At 45.7% G+C, this 25,415-nt stretch overlaps 1 protein-coding gene across 3 annotated transcripts in view; it reads right to left on the bottom strand.

Moving 5' to 3' along the window:
• Positions 1 to 25,415, bottom strand: part of LOC129709442 (sorcin-like) — a 199,970-nt gene that overhangs the window by 34,961 nt on the left and 139,594 nt on the right. The window contains exon 2 of one of the 3 annotated variants that reach the window (XM_055655856.1): positions 5,923 to 5,973. In XM_055655856.1, the coding sequence (XP_055511831.1) occupies positions 5,923 to 5,946 (24 nt within the window). In that variant the 5' untranslated portion in view covers positions 5,947 to 5,973. Of the gene's footprint in view, positions 1 to 5,922; positions 6,064 to 25,415 lie in introns of those variants that run through there. The other 2 variants (XM_055655864.1, XM_055655848.1) reach the window with 2 other exon arrangements.

The raw sequence follows: 25,415 nt of genomic DNA, 5'->3' as shown, positions 1-25,415 counted from the left end.
GACTTGGCCTTCACTGCCCTCTGTGGCAGGGAATTCTATAAATTCACAACTCTCTGGATGAAAAAGTTTTTTCTCACCTCAGTCTTAAATGACCTCCCCTTTATTCTAAGACTGTGGCCCCTGGTTCTGGACTCACCCAACATTGGGAACATTTTTCCTGCATCGAGCTTGTCCAGTCCTTTTATAATTGTATATGTTTCTATAAGATCCCTCCCCTCATCCTTCTAAACTCCAGTGAATACAAGCCTAGTCTTTTCAATCTTTCCTCATATGACAGTCCCACCATCCCAGGGATCAATCTCGTGAACCTATGCTGCACTACCTCAATCACAAGGATGCCCTTCCTCAAATTAGGAGACCAAAACTGTACACAATACTCCAGATGTGGTCTCACCAGAGCCCTATACAACTGCAGAAGAAAGTTACATCTGGGGAGCAGTTAGAGAGGAGGTTGTAAAACTGTCTTTACACCTCTTTACTCCTATACTGACATCCTCTTGTTATGAAGGCCAACATTCCAATAGCTTTCTTCACTGCCTGCTGTACCTGCACGCCAACTTTCAGTGACCGGTATACAAGGACGCCCTGGTCTCGCTGCACCTCCCCTTTACCTAACCTAACCCCATTGAGATAATAATCTGCCCCCTTGTTTTTGACGCCAAAGTGGATAACCTCACATTTATCTATATTATACTGCATCTGCCACACATCTGCCCACTCACTCAACCTGTCTAGGTCACCCTGCAACCTCCTAACATCCTCTTCACAGTTCACACTGCCACCCAGCTTTGTGTCATCCACAAACTTGCTAGTGTTGCTCCTAATTCTCTCTTCCAAATCATTAATATATATGGTAAACAGTTGCTGCCCCAACACCAAGCCTTGCTACACTCCACTCGTCACTGCCTGCCATTCTGAAAAGGACCCGTTCACTCTTTGCTGTCTGCCAACCAATTTTTTATTCATGTCAACACCCTACCCCCAATATCATGTGCTCTAATTTTAATCACCAGTCTCCCATGTGGGACCTTATCAAAGACTTTCTGAAAGTCTAGATACACTACATCCACTGGCACCCCTTCATCCATTTTACTTGTCACATCCTCAAAAAATTCCAGATTAGTCAAGCATGATTTCCCTTTCATAAATCCATGTTGAATTGGACTGATCCTTTTACTGCTATCCAAATGTCCCATTATTACCTCTTTAATAACTGATTCCAGCATCTTTCACACCACCAAAGTCAGGCTAACTGGTCTGTAATTCCCCGTTTTGTCTCTCGCTCCTTTCTTGAAAAGTGGGATAACATTAGTTATACTCCAATCCACAGAAACTGATCCTGAATCTATTGAACATTGGAAAATGATCACCAATGCGTCCACTATTTCTAGAGCCACCTCCCTGAGAACCCTGGGATGCAGACCATCAGGCCCAGGGGATTTATCATCCTTCAGTCCCATTAGCCTACCCAATACTATTTCTCGCCTAATGAAAATTTCTTTCAGTTCCTCTACCCCCTTAGATCCTCTGTCCTCCAGTACATCTGGGAGATTGTTTGTGTCTTCCTTAGTGAAGACAGATCCGAAGTACCTATTCAACTCTTCTGCCATTTCCTTGTTGCCCATAATAATTTCACCCGTGTCTGCCTTCAAGGGACCCACATTTGACTTTGCTACTCTTTTTCCCTTAACATATCTAAAGAAGCTTTTACTGTCCTTCTTTATATTCCTGGCCAGCTTCCCCTCGTACTTCATCTTTTCAGCCCATATTGCCCGTTTTGTTTCCTTCTGTTGTCCTATGAATGTTTCCCAATCCTCTGGCTTCCGGCTACTCTTTGCTGTGTTGTACATCTTTTCTTTTAGTTTTATTCTATCCCTAACTTCTCTTGTCAGCCACGGTTGCCTCCTACTCCCCTTAGAATCTTTCTTCCTTTTTAAAATGAAATGATCCTGCATCTTTCGGATTATGCTTAGAAATTCCTGCCATTGCTGTTCCACCATCATTCCTGCTAGGATCCCTTTCCAGTCTACCTTGGCCAGCTCCCCTCTCATGCCTTCATAGTCCCCTTTGTTCAACTGCATCACTGACACTTCCGATTTAACGTTCTCCTTCTCAAATTGCAGGAATATTCCACAGGATCACCACCATTTGAATGAAGACATTTCTCATAAATATGGCTCCAAATTGGATTTCTGTATCTTGAGCCCATGTTCCTGGTTCTGGACTTTCAAGCCATCGAGCTTGTCATTTCTGTTAGAATTAGACAGGTTCGGCTGAGATCCCTCTCATTCTTCATAGTCCAGTAAATATTGGGCATAATTGACGCAATCTTGCCTCGTGCATCAGTCCTGCAATCCCAGGAATCAATCTTGTAAACCTTTAATTGCTCAAATAAAATCAAAAATGCATATACAACTCCAGCTAGGATTTCAGCAAGACATCCTTGCACATGTACTCAAATCCTCTTGCAATCAAAATAGAATTTGCCTTACCAAGAAGTTGCTGCTCCCGAACAATTGCTTTCAGTGACTGATTTACATGGACATATCTCAACTCAACTCCACTTTTCCCAATCCATCATCATTCACAAAGAATCTGTCCTCCTTTTTTAGGACCAAAATAGAAAACCTCATTCTCCTCCAACCTCATCTATTGCATCCGCTGCTCTAGATGTCAGCTGCTCTACATTGGCGAGACCAAGCATAGGCTTGGCGATCGCTTCACCGAACATCTCCGCTCAGTTCGCAATAACCAACCTGATTTCCCGGTGGCTCAGTACTTCAACTCCCCCTCCCATTCCGAATCCGACCTTTACGTCCTGGGTCTCCTCCATGGCCAGAGTGAGGACCACCATAAATTGGAGCAGCACCTCATATTTTGCTTGGGCAGTTTGCATCCCAGCAGTACGAACATTGACTTCTCTAATTTCAGGTAGTCCTTACTTTCTCCTCCCCTTCTCAGCTCTCCCTCAGCCCTCTGGCTCCACCTCTTCCTTTTTTCCCCCTCCCCCCAACCCTCACATCAGTCTGAAGAAGGGTTTTGACCCGAAACGTTGCCCATTTCCTTCGCTCTATAGATGCTGCCTCACCCGCTGAGTTTCTCCAGCATTTTTGTCTAACCTCATTCTTACCAATGTTAAACTATATTTGCCATGCATTTTCCCATTCATCCTATTCTGACAAAAAAACTGTATCCCAAAAGGTTGATTGTTTCTCTTTCCACATATGCTGCCCTATCTGCATTTTATATTTAGTTTCATCATCCAAATCGGTTGATTTTACTGGTATCCAATAATTATTCCCGTAGCAACCTACTAGTTGCAGCCTGTCACTGGGAAAATGACTGCTTCATGTCCATCAACCAATTTTTGATCTATTCCAGCATATTACTGCTTATCCTGCACTTTATTTCAGCACAATAACCTTTGTGGGACCTTATCAAAAGCTTTTTAAAAAGTCAAAAACACATCTTCAGGTTATCCCTTATCCATTCCACTAGTTATATACTGAAGAAACTCTGGTGGATTTGTTAAGTATATAAGTTTTCCCTTTCACAAACACATGACTTGTCCAATCTTGTTAATACTTTCAACGTGTTGTGATTAGATCTTATGAGAGACTTTGGCAGCGTCTCCTTTATAAACATTAAGCTAACTGATTTGTAAACCTCATTTTTTCACTCCCACCTTTTTCTTTAAAATAGCAGGATTACATTTGACAATCTCCTTTACTGTAGGAAATACTTCAGAATATTAAAGAAATAACCATAAAAGATAAGCTAAACATCAAGCTATACAACTGTGCTTCAGGTGACTCATCAACTTACAGGTTACTAAGTACTTAGTGTATGGTTCAACATTGGCCTTTAAAATTCCATGATGACAATTTGTCAAAACAAAAAAACTCACAGACGTAAACCACAAGTTGGAAAAAAAATGGTCCCTCCAGTTTCGATTATGAAAGTAAAGTTCCTCAAACCATTTCCCAGTTGGATTACACAAGGGGGAATTGGGACAACATCAAAACTTGAGGGAGGTGCGAAGGTTCTTTTTTCCATTTGGTTAAGGAATTGAAAGAGCTCCCACCAACACAAACTTCAGGTTGGGCAGGACAAGCAGTTCAGACATGAATCCCACAAATGAAACCAAGAGAGGTACCACGGAAGCCAAATGTAAACAGAAAGTGTACAGTTAAACGCAAAACCTTTAACAGCATTGATGTACAGAGGAATCATGGGGTCCAAGGCCATAGTCCCTCAAAGTGGCAACACAGATAGCTAGTCATAAATAAGGCATATGGGATGCTTGCCTTCATAGGTTGGAGCATTGAATACAAGTCAGCAAGTCATGTTGTAGCTTTATCAGACTTTGGTTATGTTGCATTTGGACCTTCTAGTTGTCCTTTTACCGGAAGGATGTGGAGGCTTTGGAGAGGTGCAGTAGAGGTTTACCAGAATGCTGCCTGGCTTAGAGGGTATTACCTATAAGCAAAGGTTGGACAAATTTGAATGATTTTGTCAGGAACATTGGAAGTTGAGGGGAGATCTGATGGAAGTATGTAACATTATGTGAAGCATAGACAGGCTAGACCTTTTTTTATTTTACAGAGTGGTGGGTGCCTGGAACATGCTGCCAGGGGTGGTGGAGGAAGCATATAAATAGTGGCATTTAACTTTTGGATAGGTACATGGATATGCAGAAATGGTGAGACGTGTATCATGTAAAGGCAAAGATTAGTTTAACAGCATCAAGTTCAGCACAGTCAATGTGGTCTGAAGGGCCTGTTCTTTGCTCTATGCTGCAGTTAACACAACATTAAAAGGGGGTGGGGGGAGAGAGATAAGAGCAATTCTTCATGTGGTCATGTGAAATGAAGCCCACTCACAGCTCCACTATTTAAACATCAGGCACTCAAACCAAATACCCTGCTCCAAACTGTAACAGCAAAATATTATCAGGCAGATAAAGGAAACAATTCAAGGATGCTTTGAAGGCCTACTTAAAAAAGTGTAATATTCCCACTGATTTGGGAGAAAGCCTGGCCCATTTCTGCTCAAAGTGGCGCAGCATTTAAGATGGCACCATGAGTCTCAAGGACATACATCAAGAGTAATAAAAAGCCCAGTATAAACCACGGAAGAATTAATTGCAGCACCTCCCAAACCACCCACCTACACCACCAAACACTTCATGTGGCAGAGCCTACAGGTTTTGCATCGGCCTAATCAGCCAGCTCAGAATTGGAGCAGAAGCAGGTCGGCGCGGACGCAGAAGGTTCATAAATGTTCTTTGCCCAACAACACGGGGACAGTGGTACTGTAACGGTTAGGATTTTGGACCAACAGTCCACATATGCATTCTCAAATCTCACCCCAAGCAGCTGTGGATTTTAAATTTAGTTAATGGGCTGCAGAGGAAGAAATCTGCAATACTTGCCTATGCTGGCTCAGATAGGGCTACCGATGGCTCCCGAGATGAACATGCAGAAACTATGTATCATAGGTAAAGGTGGCAAATCCCAATCCTATCAAGAGCAATTAGAGATGAACAACAAATGTTGGCCTTGTCTCGGGCGCTCCCACCACGAAAAAATGAAAACATTTACATCATCAAATCCAATGCAGTAACTCCTGGACTTTCAAGCGTTTAAACATTTAAACGAACATAGAACTCCAACAAATCAGCACCAGATGCGCGAGTTATAACGAAAACTGTTTCTTCCTTCCTCCTCCCCGCCCCCTCCAACTCTTTGCTCAAATTTTTAAAAAAGCCTTTGTGAAAGTCAGAGAATCGTTCGGCAGGGAAACCGGTGCTCCTGCAAAAGCTCGGTGCTTCGCAGAGAGTGCACAATGTGGAGGAGCCCCGGGGTGCGTTAGTCAGTCGGTCGGTTGCTCTGTGCCGGGCGAGTGAGCGCCGTTACCTACCGCCCCGTATCCAGGATAAGCCATTGCTGCCGCTGTCCCGCTCGCTAAGCTGAGCCCGGGGATCCCCACGCGGAAGCTGCGCCGCTACCATCGCGACACCGCCGGGGGACGCCGGCTGCCTACTGCCACCTCACTGACCATAACACGAGCACCCCCAACGCACAATTCATTCGCAATGTTTTTACAGTAAAGCAACACTAAAACACGTCGTGCGACTGTAGATATTGGTGTCTATTTGCTTTATTTCCCTGCCTCTATTCTCCCTCCCCTCCCTCCCGGCGGCAGGTGGACGAGTCCAAGCAAGTCTCCGCGTTCTGCGTGCAGCCGACGGGCGTGGTCGCTCCGCAGTTGTTCCTGGTTAAAAAAAACTGCCCTATAATCAGAGGCAGCGATTTTGTGTTTAAAAAAAAAATGTGCATTGGCTTGTTACACGATCGCTTCTTTCCGCCAGGCAGCCGGCGAGCGTAGGAACAAGTGAGTTTTAATTAAACGAGTCTGTGTAGGAAGGAACTGCAGATGCTGGTTCAAACCGAAGAGAGACACAAAAAGCTTGAGTAACTCAGCATCTCAGGAGAGAAGGAAGGAATAAGTGAGTTCGGTATTCCGACTGGCATGCCCAGGTCATAGGTCATAGGTCACTCGCGATAAACATTCTTGGCAGCTGTGCTGCTGCATGGATACAGACCTGCGTTTTATCCCTAGTCAGGATCGAAGGCGGGTCTCTGGCTCTGCAAACGCTGTTGAATTGTTACTGGACTGCCTCCTCTCGAGTGGCCCGCCGGGTTAACCAACAGCCCTGGACTGACGGGACACCGGCCCAATGCAGTGGAATTAGCGCTTCTCTGCGCTGGCTGTAAGCCTGGGCCGCCACTACACCCGGCCGGTGTCCAGTCAGTCCAGGGTTACCCCGGATATCTCTGGCTGCCAATGGACGGATGGGACACTTGGGAGGGGATGGGGACGGTCCAGTAGCAATTCAACAGCGCTTGCAGCGCCGGAGACCCGAGTTTGATCCTGACTATGATCCAGGACAGCTGCCGAGAATGTTTATTGCGAGTGACCTTTGACACATCCCTTGATTCCTTGAGTTTTTCGGAATATTGAACTCGCTTACAGGTGACGTTTTCGGGCCGAGACCCTTTTTCAGACGCATTGTCCTTTAATTTAATTAAAGGAGAATGGGTTGATAACAACGACAAGCCAGCCAGCATGTTGTGGGGAGAACAGATGCATTTGAGTTTCATCAGCTATTTCATCAAGAATACAATTTGCATCTGTTCTGATGTGAACTGAAAGCCCAAAGGGTTGGCTGTTCTGTTGACCGATCCACTGAGTATTTCCATATGTTTCACTTTCTGTTTTGAAGCATTGGCCTTTGAGTTTTAATTAAACTGGGAGTTTCCTCCAGAGCCATGCTTAGGTTCCTGTTTATCAAGCCCGTAATTTAATTGTCCAGTTTTGAGAATAGATGCAGGCCATTCTGTCCCATTCTAACAATCTAACCATTCAGTTAGATTGTGCCTGATCAGCGTGTAAACCCTGTTTAATATTGTTATTCCCTTTCTCCTAGTACCTTTATATAACTGGGAAAACTCTTTGTCGAGCACCTACGCTTTGTCCACTTTGACCATTTGGATCTACTGGTTGCCAGCCATTTTAGTTCCTCTACCCAATCTCAAAGGTCTATCTTCAACTGCCAGAGTGAGGCCAATCACAGAGCCTCACTATGGTGTGGAATACCACAGAAGAACAGCATGTGCAGGGCCGGATGTACGTATAAGCTTGACAAGCTTAAGCTTAGGGCCTCGAGATCTAGGGGCCTCCGGCCAAGGCAGGACTCCTGTTGTTCAACCCTGGGCGGGCCCCCCTCTCTATCTCTCTCTCTCCCTCTCTCTCTGTCTCTCTCTCTCTCTCTCTGTCACTCTCTGTCACTCTCCGTCTCCGCCCGCAATCCGAATCCGTGTCCGGACCTCCGCTCTCCGCTCGCTCCTCATCCGCCGGCACGGCAGGTTGCACATGCGCACTGCTACAGCCAGCACATCCTCCCCCTGCACATGCGCACAACCACGGCCAGCACATCACCGGCCGCCCTGCACATGCGCACTGCCACGGCAACTGGTCGGCGCTGGACACTTTCTCCCTCGCTTTGAATTGTGGGAGATCTGGCCGCCATAGCTGTCCGGTCGTCGCCTCGCCGAGACCGCTGAAAACCAACGCAGAATCACTCCCTGACCCTGGATCTGGAGTAACTCCCTGGCATAACTCTTGCTTCTGGTTTCCTGGTCCTCCATAAATATTCTAAATGGAATTTAAACTGGAGGTGGTGGAGGGCTGAACAATAACAACATGTGCATTTTATCTGTTTATTGTGTATGTATATGGTCTATGGTATATAAACGCACTTAACATTTTTCTCCTGTTCTGTATGATGTTTACATATTCTGTTGTGGTGCAGCAAGCAAGAATCTCATTGTCCTATCTGGGACACATGACAATAAAACTTTCTTGACTCTTGACTTGGACTTAAGCAAAAAAAGGGTTCTTGGGGGAAAAAAGAGGCACCTTAAATTTAGTTGCATCTGGTTGGGTAACTATGGTGAAGACTATTCCATGCATTAATTGTGCGGGGGAACTCCATGGAGCAGCGAGCAACTCTGGATAGAAGAAATTGGGTGACGTTTCGGGTAGAGACTCTTCTTTAGACTCCCTTTGGTTTTAGTGTTTTTAGTTTAATTTAAAGATACAGCGTGGAAACAGGCCCTTCGGCCCACCGATCACCCGTACACTAGTTCTATCCCACACATTAGCGGAGTAAGTCAAGAAAAGAGTGTTTTAGTCTCTCACGTCCCAGTTAGAACAATGAAATCCTTACTTGCAGCAGCACAACAGAATATGTAAACATAGTACTCTGTAAACAATGTATAAACGAGAAAACAAAACGGTGTATATCTATATATGAATATATAACTATATAAATATATAAATGTGTATACACACACACAAACACAATTTCCCTCCTGGGATTAATAACGTTCTATCGTATGGTATTGTGTGTGTAGGAAGGAACTGCAGATGCTGGTTTAAACTGAAGGTAGACACAAAAAGCTGGAGTAACTCAACAGGTCAGACAGAATCTCTGGACAAAAGGAAAATATTACGTTTTGGGTTGGGTCTGAAATAGGTTCCTGCACACCTTTGGAATGTGGAAGGAAACAATAGCACCCGGAGAAAACACATGTGATCAAAGGGAAAAGGAGCAAACTATACATTCGGCACCCATATTCAGGATCAATTCCGGGTCTCTGGCACTTTTAGGCAACAACTTTATGGTCATAGTCTTGAACTTAATTAAAACATACAGTAGCTATAAAGGGGTACATAGCGTCACTTGGAGATTTAAAACTGAAAATGGATATTTTCATTTTTTTAGTAACCAAAGTGATCAACGTATAATTTTTTGTGTGTTGGAAAACAAAATATAGTGGCACAGCTGGTAGACTTGCTGCCTCACACGCCAGAGATCTGTGTTCGATCCTGTCCTCGGGCACTGTCTGTGTTAAATTTGCACATTCTCCCTGCAAGCGTATGGGTGTCCTCCCACATCGCAAAGACGCATTGGCTTTGTAGGTTAACTTGTTTCTGTAAAATTGCCCCTAATGTGTAGGGAGTGGGTGAGGAAAGTGGGATAACAGAACTTGTGTGAATGGGTAGACAAAAATGCTGGAGAAACTCAGCGGGTGAGGCAGCATCTATGGAGCGAAGGAAATAGGCGATGTTTCGGGTCGAGACCCTTCTTCAGACTGATGTGAGGGTGGGGGGGGACGGGAAGAAGAAAGGAAGAGGTGGAGACAGTGGGCTGAGGGAGAGCTGGGAAGGGGAGGAGAAAGCAGGGACTACCTGAAATTGAAGAAGTCAATGTTCATACCGCTGGGGTGTAAACTGCCCAAGCGAAATATGAGGTGCTGCTCCTCCAATTTACGGTGGGCCTCACTCTAGCCATGGAAGAGGCCCAGGACAGAAAGGTCGGATTCGGAGTGGGAGGGGGAGTTGAAGTGCTGATGCACCGGGAGATCAGGTTGGTTATTGTGAACGGAGCGGAGGTGTTGGGCGAAGCGATCGCCAAGCCTACGCTTGGTCTCACCGATGTAGAGCAGCTGACACCTAGAGCAGTGGATGCAATAGATGAGGTTGCAGGAGGTGCAGGTGAACCTCTGCCACACCTCGAAAGACTGCTTGGGTCCTTGAATGGATTCAGGGGGGGGAGGTAAAGTGACAAACGTAGCATTTCCTGCGGTTCCCAGAGAAAGTGCCAGGAGAGGGTAGATAAAAGTGCTGGATGAACTCAGCGGGTGCAGCAGCATCTATGGAGCGAAGGAAATAAGCAACGTTTCGGGCTATGAGAGAGGATGGATTGGGTGAGAAGGGACGAATTAACCAGGGTGTTACGGAGGGAGCGGTCTCTGCGAAAAGCCAACAGAAGAGGAGATGGGAAGATGTGGCCAGTGGTGGGATCCCATTGGTAGACAAAAAAGCTGGAGAAAATCAGCGGGTAAGGCAGAATCTACGTAGCGAATGAATAGACGACGTTTCGGGTCGAGACCCTTCTTCAGATTGTCGGGGAGGGAGGGGGGGGTGAACAAGAAAAAGAAAGGAAGAGGCGGAGACAGTAGGCTGTGGGAGAGCTGGGAATGGGAGGGGAAGGAGGGAGAAAACAAGGACTACCTGAAATTAGAGAAGTCAATGTTCATACCGCTGGGGTGTAAACTAACCAAGCAAATATGAGATGCTGCTCCTCCAATATGCGGTGGGTCTTACTGTGGTCATGGAGGAGGCCCAGGATAGAAAGGTCGGATTCGGAATGGGAAGGGGAGTTGAAGTGTTGAGCCACCGGGAGATCAGGTTGGTTATTGCGAACTGAGTGGAGGTGTTGTGCGAACCAATCACCAATCCTGCGCTTGGTCTCACCGAGGTTGATCATACGCTGAATAATCCAATCACATTTTTGTTTGGAAGTGGAAAGAAATAATAGAAATTGCATTCATTGCAATGTGTAAAAAGAGTTGAGATACTGTATTATAATTTTGCTACATGTCATTGTGGTATATATCATGTCTTGATTGGTGAATATGTTTAGTTAGTTCGAGCTGTATTTAAAAAAAAAAATTGCTGGACAATTTAATATTTGAATTAAAATAAAAAGCAACTTCGAACGCCCTCAACGACTACAATGTGACGGATCGCAAGAACGGGATGAAACAAAGTGTAAGTAGTCTATTTTACACATAATCCTGCTTCTTGGGATGGCTTTAATCTAATTTTACGTTGCGAAAATGTGATTTGGGCACCATACGAACCGGCAATGTTTTTCCTGCCGATATGGGGGTCAAATTCACCGCAAATGCAACATTCCAATCGATCAAGTTCCATAAGCAAGATGATTAAAATGCACATTTTTTCCAGAGATATGTCTACATTCTCTATATTTTGTGTTATTCTCTCTCTCCATGATCATTATTATTAAACTAAATAAACAGTTTGAGTCACATGCATTGTGCGAAAAACAATAATTTGATTATATTTTGGGTGAATGTTTCTAGATTAATTTATGGGAATTAAACATTAAATTCCTTCCATCTGGGATATAAATTCATAACAGTGAGATTTAAAAATTATGTTATATTTTGAATTCTTGTGTGAATGGGATTAGTTTGTTATTTGGATACATAGTCTATTAAAAAAATATATCCTTTTCTTAAGAAATGGAATCTACAGGATATTCTTAATGGGAAAGTAGTGGACAGAAAGGTATGTCATGTGTGGTTTGAAGAGCAAAAGCTTGTAGTTTACAATAAATAATTGAAAAGTTGAGGAAAAACAAGGTGTACAGAGTTGCTTATTGGCTACAATCTGAGGAGTATGATGATGTTACTGATTATGATATGCCAATGTACCAGCTAGCAACTGATCTTCTCCATAAAGACTTGGTCTATTGCTAGAAATTTAATTTATTTACCTATCTGTTACAGACTTACAGCATATAATACAATAATATTAAAGTTCTGATCTTGAGAATATCACATTTTTGAATTTTCTAGGAAGTCTGGGTGTTTATTACAACGGTCAATTTTGTAATTAGCTACAATTAGGTTAACTAATTATATGCTTTAATTTCAGGTCATCCAAGTAAGATGGTTTATATTTGTTTCAGAATCTATAATAGATTCACTCTATAATAACTGAAAATTTCATTCAGTTCTCTTAATGTTTAAAAATGTAATGGGCTTTTGACTGTCCTCGATCACAGGTTTTGTGTTAAGTCAATGGAAAAGCAATAGGGAACAAGATGCTAATTTCCGAGTATGAAAATGACCATAACGTTTTTAATACTGAAGATATGAAAGTGAATTAGGTGTCAAATTAAACTTATTTTTATGCTTTATCTGGAGATCAATGATTGGTGGGCATGTGGACATTGTGACGTCAGCAGCTGGCAAGTGGCGATTATTTTTTAAAAAGTTAGATTTGTGAACATTCAAAATGTGGGGAAATAATTGACCGAATTTAGAGAGCAGTTGATTTCCGAAATCATAAGTTAAATCCCAACCGAAATATGTTAAAATTTCTGCGTTTTTTGCATCTGGTTTTCAAAGAGATACGTTTCAAAGGCAAAATGACATACACCCACACACACATTTCCCCTCATCTCCTAGCACTCCCTCCCCTCTTAACTCTCCCTCTTCTTTCCCCTCTCCTCCTCACCTCTCCTTTCCCATACCCTCAGTCACTCCCTCTCTCCCTCCATAACTCCTCTCCCCTCCCCACCCTCATCGCTCTATACCCCACCTCCCCCACTCCTCACCTCCTTCTATTTCCCCACTATTCTTCCTCACCCCCACTGCCCTCCCCACTCCCTACCTCCCACACTCCACCGCTCCTCTCCCTCTATTCCCCCTTCCCCATCCTCCCCACTCTCCCTCCTCACCTCCTCACCTTCCCACATTCCCCTCTCTCTCCCTATCCCCTCTTCTCCCTCCCCCCCCCCCCCCCCCACTCTCCTTCCTCACCTCCCCAGGATCTTTCCCCTATCCTCTTGCCATCCCCATCCCTCCTTCACCTCTCTCTCCCTCTTCTTTCTCCTACCGTCAGTCACTTCCTCCATAACTCCTCTCCACTCCATACCGGCCTCCTACCCCTCACCTCCCACTATCCCCACACTATCCCTCCTCACCTACCCCACTGCCCTCCTCTCTCAATTTTCCCCACTCCCTACCTCCCCCACTCCTCTCCCTCGATCCCCCTTTCTCCCCCACCAGACATGAGACAGGAAAAAAATGAATAATGAGGAAGATAGATTTATCCATGGATTTTGAAATTCGGCAAAGCCCCACCGCAACCGCTGCCCCATCATCGCGAGGCCTCACCGCCTCTCTCTCGATGCCTCCTGGATCGCCGCATAGAACCCCAACTGGTAGAAGCCCGGGTCGGACTCCAGCCAGCGGAGCATTAGTGATACTCACTCCGCTCCTTCAGCTATATATTCTCCTCGCCAGGCGAGGCGAGTGCGGCCTGTGACTGACAGCGGACCCGGCCAATCAATGCAGCGATGGTGCAGGAAGGGGTGTCAGAGGCACAGAGAGAGGCAGAGAGAGAGAGACAGAAAGAGAGAGAGAGAGAGAGCAGAGAGAGAGAGAGAGAGAGAGAGGCAGAGAGAGAGACAGAGAGGGCAGTGCCATGCCTGGAACTCGGCCTGGTTCTCGTACTCAGCCCGGTTCTGGCTGTAGACTGCAGCCGTCAGCTCAGCCGCTGCATGGTCTCCAGTCCGGGCCCCGACTTCATCTCCGGGCTCGTCCCTGAGTTAGATAGAGCTCTAGGGGCTAGTGGAGTCAAGGGATATGGGGAGAAGGCAGGCAGGGGTTATTAATAGAGGACGATCAGCCATGATCACAATGAATGGCGGTGCTGGCTCAAAGGGCCGAATGGCCTCCACCTGCACCTATTTTCTATGTTTCTATGACCCCGGCTTGTCCTTGGTTGCACTGGCAGCTTCTTTATCGGCGCCAGGCACGGCCCCAACCCAAGCCCTGAATCCAGGCTCTGCTCCAGCCCAGGCTCAGTCACCTGGCTTGGCCCACGGTCGGGCCTCGACGACCCTGACCGCGGCTCGTCCTTGGTTCCACCGGAGCCTTTTTTTTCGGCGCCAGTCATGGCCTCATCCCAAGCCTCGAGCTTGAAAATGTCGTTGGAGAGCATGAGTGCCCCTCCCGCGCGGAGTGTCCCGTCGTGCCTTGCGAGTTGATTGTGATGTCAGTCGGCATTTTTTCCTTCAAAATTAGAACTTTGAAATGTTAATATTTTGAAGCTGTTTTTAAAAGGTTAGTAACTTTAAATATAGGTTGAAATGCGACGGAAAGATATGCACCCAGTTGGCGGAGAAAATGTGAGTCGTATGTGTGAAAATAGGAAGGCTGTAGCCAAGCGTTTGGAAGAAGATACAAATTAAGGAGATTAAAAGAAACCCAACACAACCCTGGCTCACACAGACATTTAGAATGTTAAGAACAAAGGGAAGAGTTTTAGTGTAATAGAGATAGATAGGTTATAAAGGATGAGGTTATGGAGTACTTACAGGTTCACGATAAAATAGGCTGAAGTCAGCATGGCTTTGTAAAGGGGGTCTTGCTTGAGGTCTTTGAAGAAGTAAATAGCAGGAAAAAGGAGTTAGAAGATGTTGTTTACTTAGATTTTCAGAAAGTCTTTGATAAGGTGCCAGACGTTAGGCTGCTGAGGAAAATGAGCCCATGGTATCAAAGGGCAGATACTAGCATGGATTGCAGGTTGGCTGGATGACAGAAGACAAAGAGTGGCACTAATTGGAGCTTTTTCTGATTGGCTGTCAGTGACGAGTAGAGTTCCGCAACGGTCGGTGCGAGGCCCCTACTCTTCACGTTTTATATTAATGATTTAGACGAGGGGATTGAAGGTTTTGTGGCAAAGTTTGCAGATGACACGAAAATATGTGGAGGGGCAGGAAGTATAGAGAAAGCAGGGACTCTGCAGAAGGACTTGAACAGGTTTGGAGAGTGGGCAGAGAAGTGGCAGATGGAATATAATGCAGCAAAGTGTGGAGTCATGCATCTTGGTAGTCGGAATAAAGGTATAGACTATATTCTAAATGGGTGAGAATCCAGAAATTGAAGGTGCAAAGGGACTTGGGAGTGCTGGTGCAAGGTTCCCAAAAAGTTAATCTGCAAGTCGAATCAGTAGTAAAGATAGCAAACTCAATGGTAACATTTATTTCAAGAGGGCGTGTGTACAAAAACAGGGATGTAATGTTGAGGCTTTAAAGGCGGTGGTAAGGCCACACTTGGAATATTGTAAGCAATTTTGGGCACCATTTGTGAGGAAGGATGTGCTGGCTCTGGAGAGGGTCTAAGGGAGGTTTACAAGAATGATCCCAGGAATAAGTAGGTTAACCTATGACGAGCATTTGTCTGCAGTGGGCCTGTATTCGCTGGAGTTTAGAAGAACGAGGGGGGACCTCACTGAAACATATTGAATTATTTACCACAGAAGGCTGTGGAGGCCAAGTCTGTGGATATTTGTAAGGCAGAGATAGATAGATTCTTGATTAGTACATATATCAGAGGTTCCGGGGAGAAGGGGGTTAAGAGAGAAAGATAGATCAGCCATGATTGAATGGCAGAGTAGACTAATTGGGTGGAACGGCATAATTCTACTCCTGTCACAGGACCCAAATGTTGTTCTCTTAACACATGTTCAGGGCCGGATTTAGATGAAGAGAGGCCCTAAGGTGTCCCAGTTGTGAGGCCCCTCCCAATCCCCCACCCCCACCCCCACGACTAGAGGAAGATGGTCCACCAGATTGACACCAATTTGCTGCCGAGCATGGCCAATGAGATACGGGGCTGGAAAGCTGCACTTGTTTATTTATTGCCAGTGCTAGTGTCGGGTTATCGGCTTAAAACATTATTATTCTGAAATGGAGGGCAAGGAACATTACTGAAGGGTTGTTTAGAGACTATATTGCGTTGTGACAGCATATGTAAGAAAGGCATATGACAGTGTCAAAAATATTATACACCTTGCAGGGCTCTCATATTTTTTTTAAGCACCGTCCCACAAGATATTGGTGCAGCCACATTCTGGTTTGATTAGACACAAAAAGCTGAAGGAACTCAGTAGGACAGGAAGCATCTCTGGAGAGAAGGCGTGGGTGACGTTTCAGGTTGAGACCCTTCATAGTTTTGGTTAAGCTGGAAAGGGTTCAGGGAGCATTTACAAGAATGTTGCCAGGATTCAACGACCTGAGCTATAGGGAGGGGTTGAGCAGGCTCGGACTTAATTCCTTGGAGTGCAGGAGGATGAGGAGTGATCTTATAGAGGTGTATAAGATCATGAGGAGTAGATAGAGTAAATGCACATATAGGTTTAAGGTGATGGGGGGAATATTTGATAGGAACCTGAGAGACAGCTTCTTTACACAAAGGTTGGTAAGTATATGGAACGAGCTGCCAGAGGAGGTAGTTGAGGCAGATACTAGTTGGGCAAGTTGGTCCCAAGGGCCTGTTTTGATGCTGTGTGACTATGCCCGTAGTCTTCAGTCTAATGGCATAAATATTGAACTCTCCCTTTCAGATAACCCACACCCCCTCTGCCCCATTCTGTCTCCTGCAATCATGTGCCTCTCACGTATAGTCTTGTCACCTGACCTGCCCAGCTCCCTATCACCCTGTACCTTCTCCCTCCCTCCCTCCTTCACATTTCTCCCTGGGGGATGTCTGTATTTGGAATGAGCTTCCCAAGGAAGCTATCGAAGTGGGCACAATTACAACTTTTAAAAATACATTTGGACAGATATATGGATTGGTAGGGTCTGGAGGGATATGGGCAAATGCAAACAAATGGGAATATCCCAATATTCCAGCTTGGCCTTCATGGATAAGGTGGGCCAAAGGTAGACACAGAATGCTGGAGTAACTCAGTGCATCAGACAGCATCTCTGGACAAAATATAAAGGTAATGTTTCTGGTTGGAACCCTTCTTCAGACTGGGCCAAAGGGCGTGCTTCTGTGCTGTTCAGCTGAATAACTTCTCCCACCCGATCCCCCCTTACCTGCACTACTCACCCCTGTTGTGCCCATCTGCCAATACCTCTTGTTCAGCTCTTTATAGGCCCCATAGTAGGCGTCCACATCATGGGGCTGAAAACTGGAAGTATCCTGAGCTAATTCTGCTACCACCATCATCTATTGCAACGTGATGGCTCCCACTGATTGTCGCCGGAAGCTTGCGTCCTTTTCAGGACGGACGATGACAGCGATGTCAACATTTAAAACATGGAAGATGGACACGAAATAAGAAGAAGCTCTTTATAACGAGTTTCAGTCATAGTGGACAGACCTACTGACCTTCACCACCATGCTGGACTGGCGATGCCTCTCCTGGCCTGCACCGCCACCCCGGACCCTTCCGGGCTGGACCTACTGCCTATACCGCTGGTTCACACAGCTTCCTCGCCCTTTTTTCAGGCCGTGCCTAGCACCACCACCACTAACACTTACCTGCACTCCAGCCCTCCCACCTTCCCCCGCGGGCTTCGACCAATGTCTCCGCCAATCCTCGCTTCTCCCAGCCGCCAGCAGGCCGGGGCTGTCAACTCTCCTGGATTTCATGCCCAGTTCCAAACCGAGAGCCTGAAGAATGGTGTAGACCAGAAACATCACCTGTTCATATTCCCCAGAGATTTTCACTGATCTGCTGAATTGCTACAGCACTTTGTGTCTTTTTGTGTATTAACCAGCATCTGCAGCTGTTCGTTTCCACTACTTAGACAATGATTATTCCTTATTCGGTTATAGCATACAATCGGTTATAATGTACAATCGGCAATAACGGAGACCTTTACTCTCCCATTTTGCATTTTTGTATTTATATGACTGTTGGCAGATTTATTTCCCTTCTGGGATAAATAAAGCTGTATTGCATCGTATAATCAACCCCTCTGCACTATTTTTAGGCAGGAACTGCAAATGCTGGTTTACACCAAAGATACTCAAAATGCTGGAGTAACTCAGCGGGCCAGGCAGCATCTCTGGAGAGAAGGAATGATGACATTTCGAGTCGAGATCCTTCTTCAGAGGTTTGCCGACCCTCTGCATCCACCTACTGCTTGCGCCATTTGACTCACCATTTTATACTGGCTACTTTCCCTCTACTCTTTCATTTTAGTGAAGGGTTTTGACCTAAAAGGTTGACTGTCCATTTCCTCCCACTGATGCTGTCTGACCCACTGAGTTCCTCAAGATATCTGCATTTTTTTAACCTTTATATAACACATGCCTGGATTTCTCCAACCTGAAAATCCAGTTTAGAAATTGTGGTGATAAGTGAACCGTGAATGCAGTCTCTCTTGACCCCTCCTCCCTTAAGTTTCAATGATATTCTCCTTCATTCTTTTAAATTCTTTGTTCTTCCACAACCATAGATACTATTCCTACACTGATCCCATTTTATTAGTTCAAGTTCAAGTTTAAGTTTATTGGTCACATACTGAATTATACAGGTATAACCAGTAGTGAAATGCTTAAGTGCCTGTCCAGTTGTGCATGGTACCCCACTTACACATAACCCACATAAAACAATACCCACATATAACACATAATAAATATGTACCCCATAGATTCCACATAACCCACATAAAACAATACCCACTACCCACATATAACACATACCCATAAATATACCACATAACAAGTAGTGCTGTTACAAGCAAAGTGACAAGTGCCGTGGAACACCTGTGATGACAGCATGTTCCATCCAGTTCAGTCCCGTGTGCGTGTGTGTGAGTGTGTTTGATGGTGGTGAGGCGGGGCGGGGGGTCTGGGCGGGGGTGCAGGTGCTGGTGAGGAGGGTGGGGAGGGTTTGGGCATTGGGGGGCTGGGGGGAGGGGTGACACTCAGTCCTCGTTCAGCAGTCTCATATAAACCATATAACAATTACAGCACGGAAACAGGCCATCTCGACCCTTCTAGTCCGTGCCAAACACATAATCTCCCCTAGTCATGGCCTGGGGAAAGAAACTCCTCCTCATTCTCTCCGTGTTGGCCCTGAGCAGCCAGTACTGTTTCCCTGAGGGCAGCAGGAAAAACAGTCTGTTGTTGGGGTTAGTGTGGTCCTGGATAATCCTGGCTCTTGACCTGCAGCGCTTGGTGTAGATGTCCTGCAGGTTGGGAAGGGTGGTTTTGATGGTCCGCTCAGCTGAGCGAACCACCCTCCTCAGAGCCAGTTGGTCCCTCTTGGTGGTGTTCCCCTTCCAGGTGATGATGCTCCCACTCAGGATGCTCTCCACAGTATGGGTGTAGAAGTTCTTGAGCACCCTGAGGGGGAGCTTGAAGTCCCTCAGCTGTCTGAGATGGTAAAGACGCTAGTTGGCCTTCTTTACCAGGCTGCTGAGGTGGTGTGACCATGTCAGGTCCTGGGAGATGTGGATGCTGAGTTACCTGAAGCTCTCCACCCTCTGCACCTGGGCCCCATTTATGCTGAGGGGGAGGAAGCTCCTCTGCTGCTTCCTGGAGAAGGTAACATAGAACATAAGCAGTGCAGCACAGGAACAGGACCTTCGGCCCACAATGTCTTTACTGAACTAGATACCAAGTTAAACTAATCTCATCTGCCTAATCAATGGATATGATGATCCATATCCCTCTATTCTCTGTGTGCCCATGCCTTTCTAAAAGCCTCTTAAACGTTACTATTGTATCAACTTCCACCACCACACCTATATTCTATTAACTTCCACCACCACACCACACATTTATATTCCCATAACTCTACCAGATTCCTCCTTTTGCCTGTGCACTATAGACAATTTATAGTGGGTAATTAACTTATCAAGCTGCACATCATTGATGCCTAGAGGAAATCCACATGATGATAGGGACAAATTCCTCACAGTCAGCACTAGAGGGCAGGATTGAACATGGAATTTTGGAACTGTGAGGCAGCAGCTTTACACACTGCACCAATGTGCCACCCCCAGAGTAGTTTGCCTTATAAAGAGAGGTCAACATTCTATTTTACTTCGGAGTCACGTGAGTGAGTACGTGAAGACCCCGTCCAGTACGCATGCGTCTCATATCGTCTATCGCATTGCGTGACGACTGGCAGGGTGAACGTGATTCTCCTGCCAACAACAAGACCTGAGGTAAGTTTTTTTAAAAACTTTCAGGTTAAATTTTCTTGCAGGAACCTCTACTTAGAGGTCCTGCTAAAAGTCCGGGGCAAAGTCGGGACGGAGGGGAAACCCCAGTCTCGAACTTCAGGGAACCCCGGTCACGGGGAATCCCGCCCACGGACCTAGGCGCCCGGAACCGCGGAATGCGGGTAGCGAGTGACGGTGGATTCACCTTTGAGCCGCTGGCAGTAGAACCAGCGGCTTCATATTGGTGGAGAACCCGCTCGGGAGACCGTGGGAAGCGGGGAGCAGACGGCGGTGGATTCGCTGGCGGTGGTGCCAGTGGCTTCATATTGGTGCCGGGGGAACCTGGACAACTGCTCCGGAGACCGCGGGAAGCGGGGAGCAGACGGCGGTGGATTCGCTGGCGGTTGGTGCCAGCGTCTTCATATTGGTGCTGGGGGAACCTGGACAGCCATTCCGGAGACCGCGGGAAGCGGGGAGCGACCTGAGAACCCGCTCCGTAGACTGCGGGATGTGAGGAGCGGACGGCAGTAAGTGACCTACTGTGCCGCTGACAGTTAAACCAGCGGCTTCATATACCCCGCCCCGAAGCAGGTTCCCCCCCCGACTTTGTAACTCACGGCTATCCCTTTTATAGGGACCGCGGGGATATCCCGGCTGCAGTTACTGCAGGGATACTCAGATCGGGGGGGAAGAAAGCCCCGACTGGAGAACACTGTGGAGAAGCCCTGTTATAAGGGACCGCGGATAAAAAGCTCGGGGGAGAAATAACCCGCAATGGAAATGTTTCTACAAGGACCACAGAGGAACCCCAGCTGTTACAAACCACGACCACGAGACCAGGCTCGGGAGGAGCGTTGCCCCGCAGCAGAAGGTTTAAAAAGGACATGCAGGTAAATTCCTTACTCAAAGGTCGTTTTGTGCTATTTTGTGAGAATATGTTACAGGAATGGACCGCATACAGACTGACTGCGGAGGACCGCGGAATTGCGGGCAGTCAGCAGCTGTAGACTGCACCTGGATCGCTATTGATCAGCAGTCTCCGACCTGGCACCTGCACAGTCGGAATCGACACCTCAGACTGGTGGGAAAGCCAAGCAGAAGTCGGACAGGCCGAAGACTCGGACGAGTCAGGCTGTGAAGACTCACCGCCGGCGGGAGCAACTGTGATCGCATATCCCGCATGGAGCGGTTGATGGATCAGAAGCTCCAATGTGACATGCTCCGGTATATGGAGTCTAGTCACCAGGGGGTCCTGGGATGCCTATGACAGCACCTTATTGCATAATGCATCTCCCTCGACACTTCTGGGTTGACTCTGAAGACAGGGCTTTGGCTGAAGAAACCACAAGTGTGCAGGGGGTGCAGGAACAACATTCCCAGCAGCAGGAGCTCGACGAGTGGCCGTCGGGTTCAGGAAGGCCACATCATCACGCAAGACCTCACATCTTCGACGGCAGCACCCCTACGCACCCACCAGCAAACCACGATGAACTGAAGCTGGTGAAAGCTTGAAGGCCGTACAACCAGGACAAAGGTCTTTTTTAGGCCACTGCCCAGAACGGCCTTCCTGGAAGATGCACCAACCTCATACTCTGGCTCCTCTACCTCCTCTACCTACCAGGAGCAGATGTAAAATCATGCACACATGTTTGAGGCAGCTCCTGGGTCGGGTTGCATAAGTCCTCCCATTTGGATAACGGTATGGAACCTCATCCATGATGTGTCCTGTCATGGATACGTTGGTAATATTAAACTTGTTTGAATATTTACACTGGTTTGGGATAACACTAGATTAGTTTATACTGCACACAGGTATGGTTGGAGTTGCCTTTCAAGACAAGGCTCACAAGAATGGGATGTGGACTGATCATTGTCACCAGCCTCAACCCACATATGCAGTATTGTATTGTATTTGTATTGTATTGTATTGTATTCAAATTTATTGTCATTGTCTCGATTTCAGGCAACGAAATGAATTTCCCTTACAGGCAATATCATAAAAATTAAAAAAAATCACAAAAAAATAATAAAAAATAAATAATAAATAAATAATAAAACATATTAAAAATAAAATTGAAAGTATAGACTTTTCTGAATAACTTCCATGTGATCATTTCCGCTCACAGGGTTGAAGATATTTGAAATTTAACTGAATGAGGCAACGATACACTCAGAAGCGTTACAAAATGGGCTAACTCCAGTTTCCAGATTATTTACCAAATCTACAGCTGTTTGGTAGACAGCGAGCATTTTGACTGGTTGCATCACGGCCTGCTTCGGTAATTCAAGCACCGAGGAAAAAGTTGTCGGGGAAAAAGGAGGCAGCAAAAATGGCAGATGTTGTTTGAATCTTAACGTAGAATTGACCTACCCAACCTCGAGGAGATCTACAGGAATATGATACTGTTTCATAAGGCAGCTAATATCATCAAATTCCCGCACCACCTTGGTCATACTCCTTTCGCTGCTCCCATCTGGATAAAGGTGCAGGAAGCTGTTACTTTCAGGTTCAAGATCAGCTTCTTCCTCTCAACCATCAGGTTCTTGAACAGCACTGCATAATCCTAACCATAAACCTACCTCAACATCAAAACTAGTATGGACTTTGTATAAGGTTGTACTGCGCACTTCGGTTTGCACTGATCTGGTTACCTAGTATAACCGATCATTTGTTGTATATTTGTTTGTTGTGTTGCAATAATGTGCCTGTAAAGCTGTAGCAAGTAAGAATTTCATTGTTCTGTTCCCGGTGCAGATGACAAATAACCTGTCTTGACTCTTTAATACTTGCATTTCAATGATTTACACAGGTCTTTCTAAATCCCAACACATATCAATCTCTCACAATACAAAATAAATATGGTTTCTTGCCCATCAAAGACCTCATAATTTTTCCTGTGTACCTGTCTAGGTTATGAATGCCTGGACACTAATAAGTATGAAGGAACTACTATTAATATTATTATTATTAATATTATTAAATGAGAATTAGAATCCAGTGTGGAAAAAAAAATGCTTACATGTAACCTGCAGTGATCAGACACCATTGTTACGTAAGAACAGGCTGCCAGTTTTACTTGGGGAAGCCACTTAAGAGAGTTCCTAAGCGAGTTTTGTATTCTAATAAATGCAAGGAATCATGGGATTTGTCAAAGGTCATTCGGGGAAAAAAAAGCGAATGCAATGCTATATAAACTGCAAAATTTGTTAACTATTCTACCAATCAATTAATCTAGAATTCTGACAACTCAATAGTTTTCTTTCTTGTTCTGCTGTTCACACACTACTTACACAGTCCGATTACTTCACGCACTGCCGAAGTCCTTAAGGGAGGAAGTGTGTTATCGTAATCAGCCAATGAATCTGTTTGTAGAAAAACACAATGGTATTTTTTAACAATAACAACAAAGAAATTAAATTGCTCCCCTGGGCTTAAATTAAATATTTGCAGTCTGTAAAATCTTTTCTGAAAATAAAACGGGTTTTGCCAATGGCTTATTATAAAATTTTTGAACGGTCTTTCCCCCGACCATTCTGCTGTAGCCAGGATGTGGTCTATAGGTGCGTCCATTCTTTTAGCCGTCGACGTGGATGCTGCGCTGGTGGAATATAATTTGTACATGTTAGTGTTTATCCCAGCAGCTTTTAGTACCTGCTTGAGCCATCTCGAAATGGTTTGGTTCGTCACCCGACCATAAGGTTTTTTATGACTGACCCACAAGGCTTTTCAACTCCCTCGAATATTTTGGTTGTGTCTATGTAGGATAGTAGGTGGGTCATGGCACATAATCGTGTTTCTGGCGGGTAAGCCCGGAATTCTACGACTGGATTAGGTGTTCCTGGTCTGCTCTGTTTGATCAGTCCCTGGATAACGACAGGGATCTGGTCTGGAGCTGTGAGCATGCTGTCCAGTCGCAATAGGTGTAGTGACTGGACCCTCTGTGCAGATACAAGTGCCATCAACGTGAGTGTTTTGAGCATAGATTGTTCCAGGTTGAGGGATCTGGCTGGTGGCCATGCCCTGAGGTATGTCAGGACCACACTGACATCCCATATATGGGTGTACCTTGGTCTAGGGGGTTAGAGTTGTAAATAACCTTCATTAGTTTGACCACCAGCGGGTGGGACCCCATGGCCTGTTGTCCTGGAGCTGGTTTTAAATAGACAGGCAGGGCAATTCTAGCTGTGTTGATGGCTCTGTAGCTGAGTCCTTCATCGTGGTGAAGGTTCGCCAGGAATTCCAGTACGTTGGTAACTGTAGCGGTTGAGTAGGTAGTCCCTGTATCCAAGCAGTACTTCTCCCATTTTTTGATGCTGGACAAGTGCTGTTTTTAGTGGATGTTCGGAGGGATGCTGACATGGTGTCGATGGTTTGTTCTGATAATCCCAGTCCCAGAAGTGGTTTGTGCAGAATCTGCAACCCAGTAGTTTGATTTGTTCATGGCACGGGTGGCTTGTGCCCGACACTGGGTGTTAATAACTCTGGGTCACTGGGGAATACCATCGGAGTTTCAACAATCATGTCATAGAGTATTGGGAACCATGGCTGCGTAGGCCAGTCGGGTACTATCAAAATACCTGAAGCAGAGTCCATTTGTATTGTGCGTAGTCCCCGACTGATGAGGCAGAAGGGAGGAAATGCATAGAAGAAGAATTTCCCCAATCCAGTGCGAACGCATCTACCGCTGCTGCCTCAGGGTCTGGTTCCCAAGCGACATACATAGGTACCTGGTGATTTAGCCTTGATGCAAAATAAATCGATATCTGGCGTGCCATATTGCTTGATAACTTTTGCAAATTTTTTGGAGTTTAACATCCATTCGATGTTGTCATTAAAACCTGGTGTCTGCCACTGTATTTAGCTTACCTGGCAGGTAAGTTGCTGATAGCCAAATATGTCTTTCGACACACACCATTGCCAAATTGTGTTGACCAACTTGTCGCATGATATCGATTTTATGCCGCCTATATGGTTAATGTAGGCCACCACCGTAGTATTATCTATTTGTAACTGAACATTCAAGTGATACATATTTGTGCATATGCTTTTAAACCATAAAAGTCACCCAACATCTCTAGATAATTAATGCCCAGTGTAAGTGGTAACGATGACTCTGGGTTAGTCAATCTACTACTTGTGCTGGATATAGAGTTAGTTGCTCCCCAGCCTCGAGCACTGCCATCTGTTTGGATAACTAATGTAGGGTTAGTGATGATAATAGGGCTGAAACTATGCCAAATGTTTTTTGCCCACCACTGTAGTTCTGATATT

The sequence above is a fragment of the Leucoraja erinacea genome, chromosome 2 (assembly GCF_028641065.1).
Source record: "Leucoraja erinacea ecotype New England chromosome 2, Leri_hhj_1, whole genome shotgun sequence".
Taxonomy (NCBI): domain Eukaryota; kingdom Metazoa; phylum Chordata; class Chondrichthyes; order Rajiformes; family Rajidae; genus Leucoraja; species Leucoraja erinaceus.
This window is presented reverse-complemented; position numbering and strand designations above follow the sequence as displayed.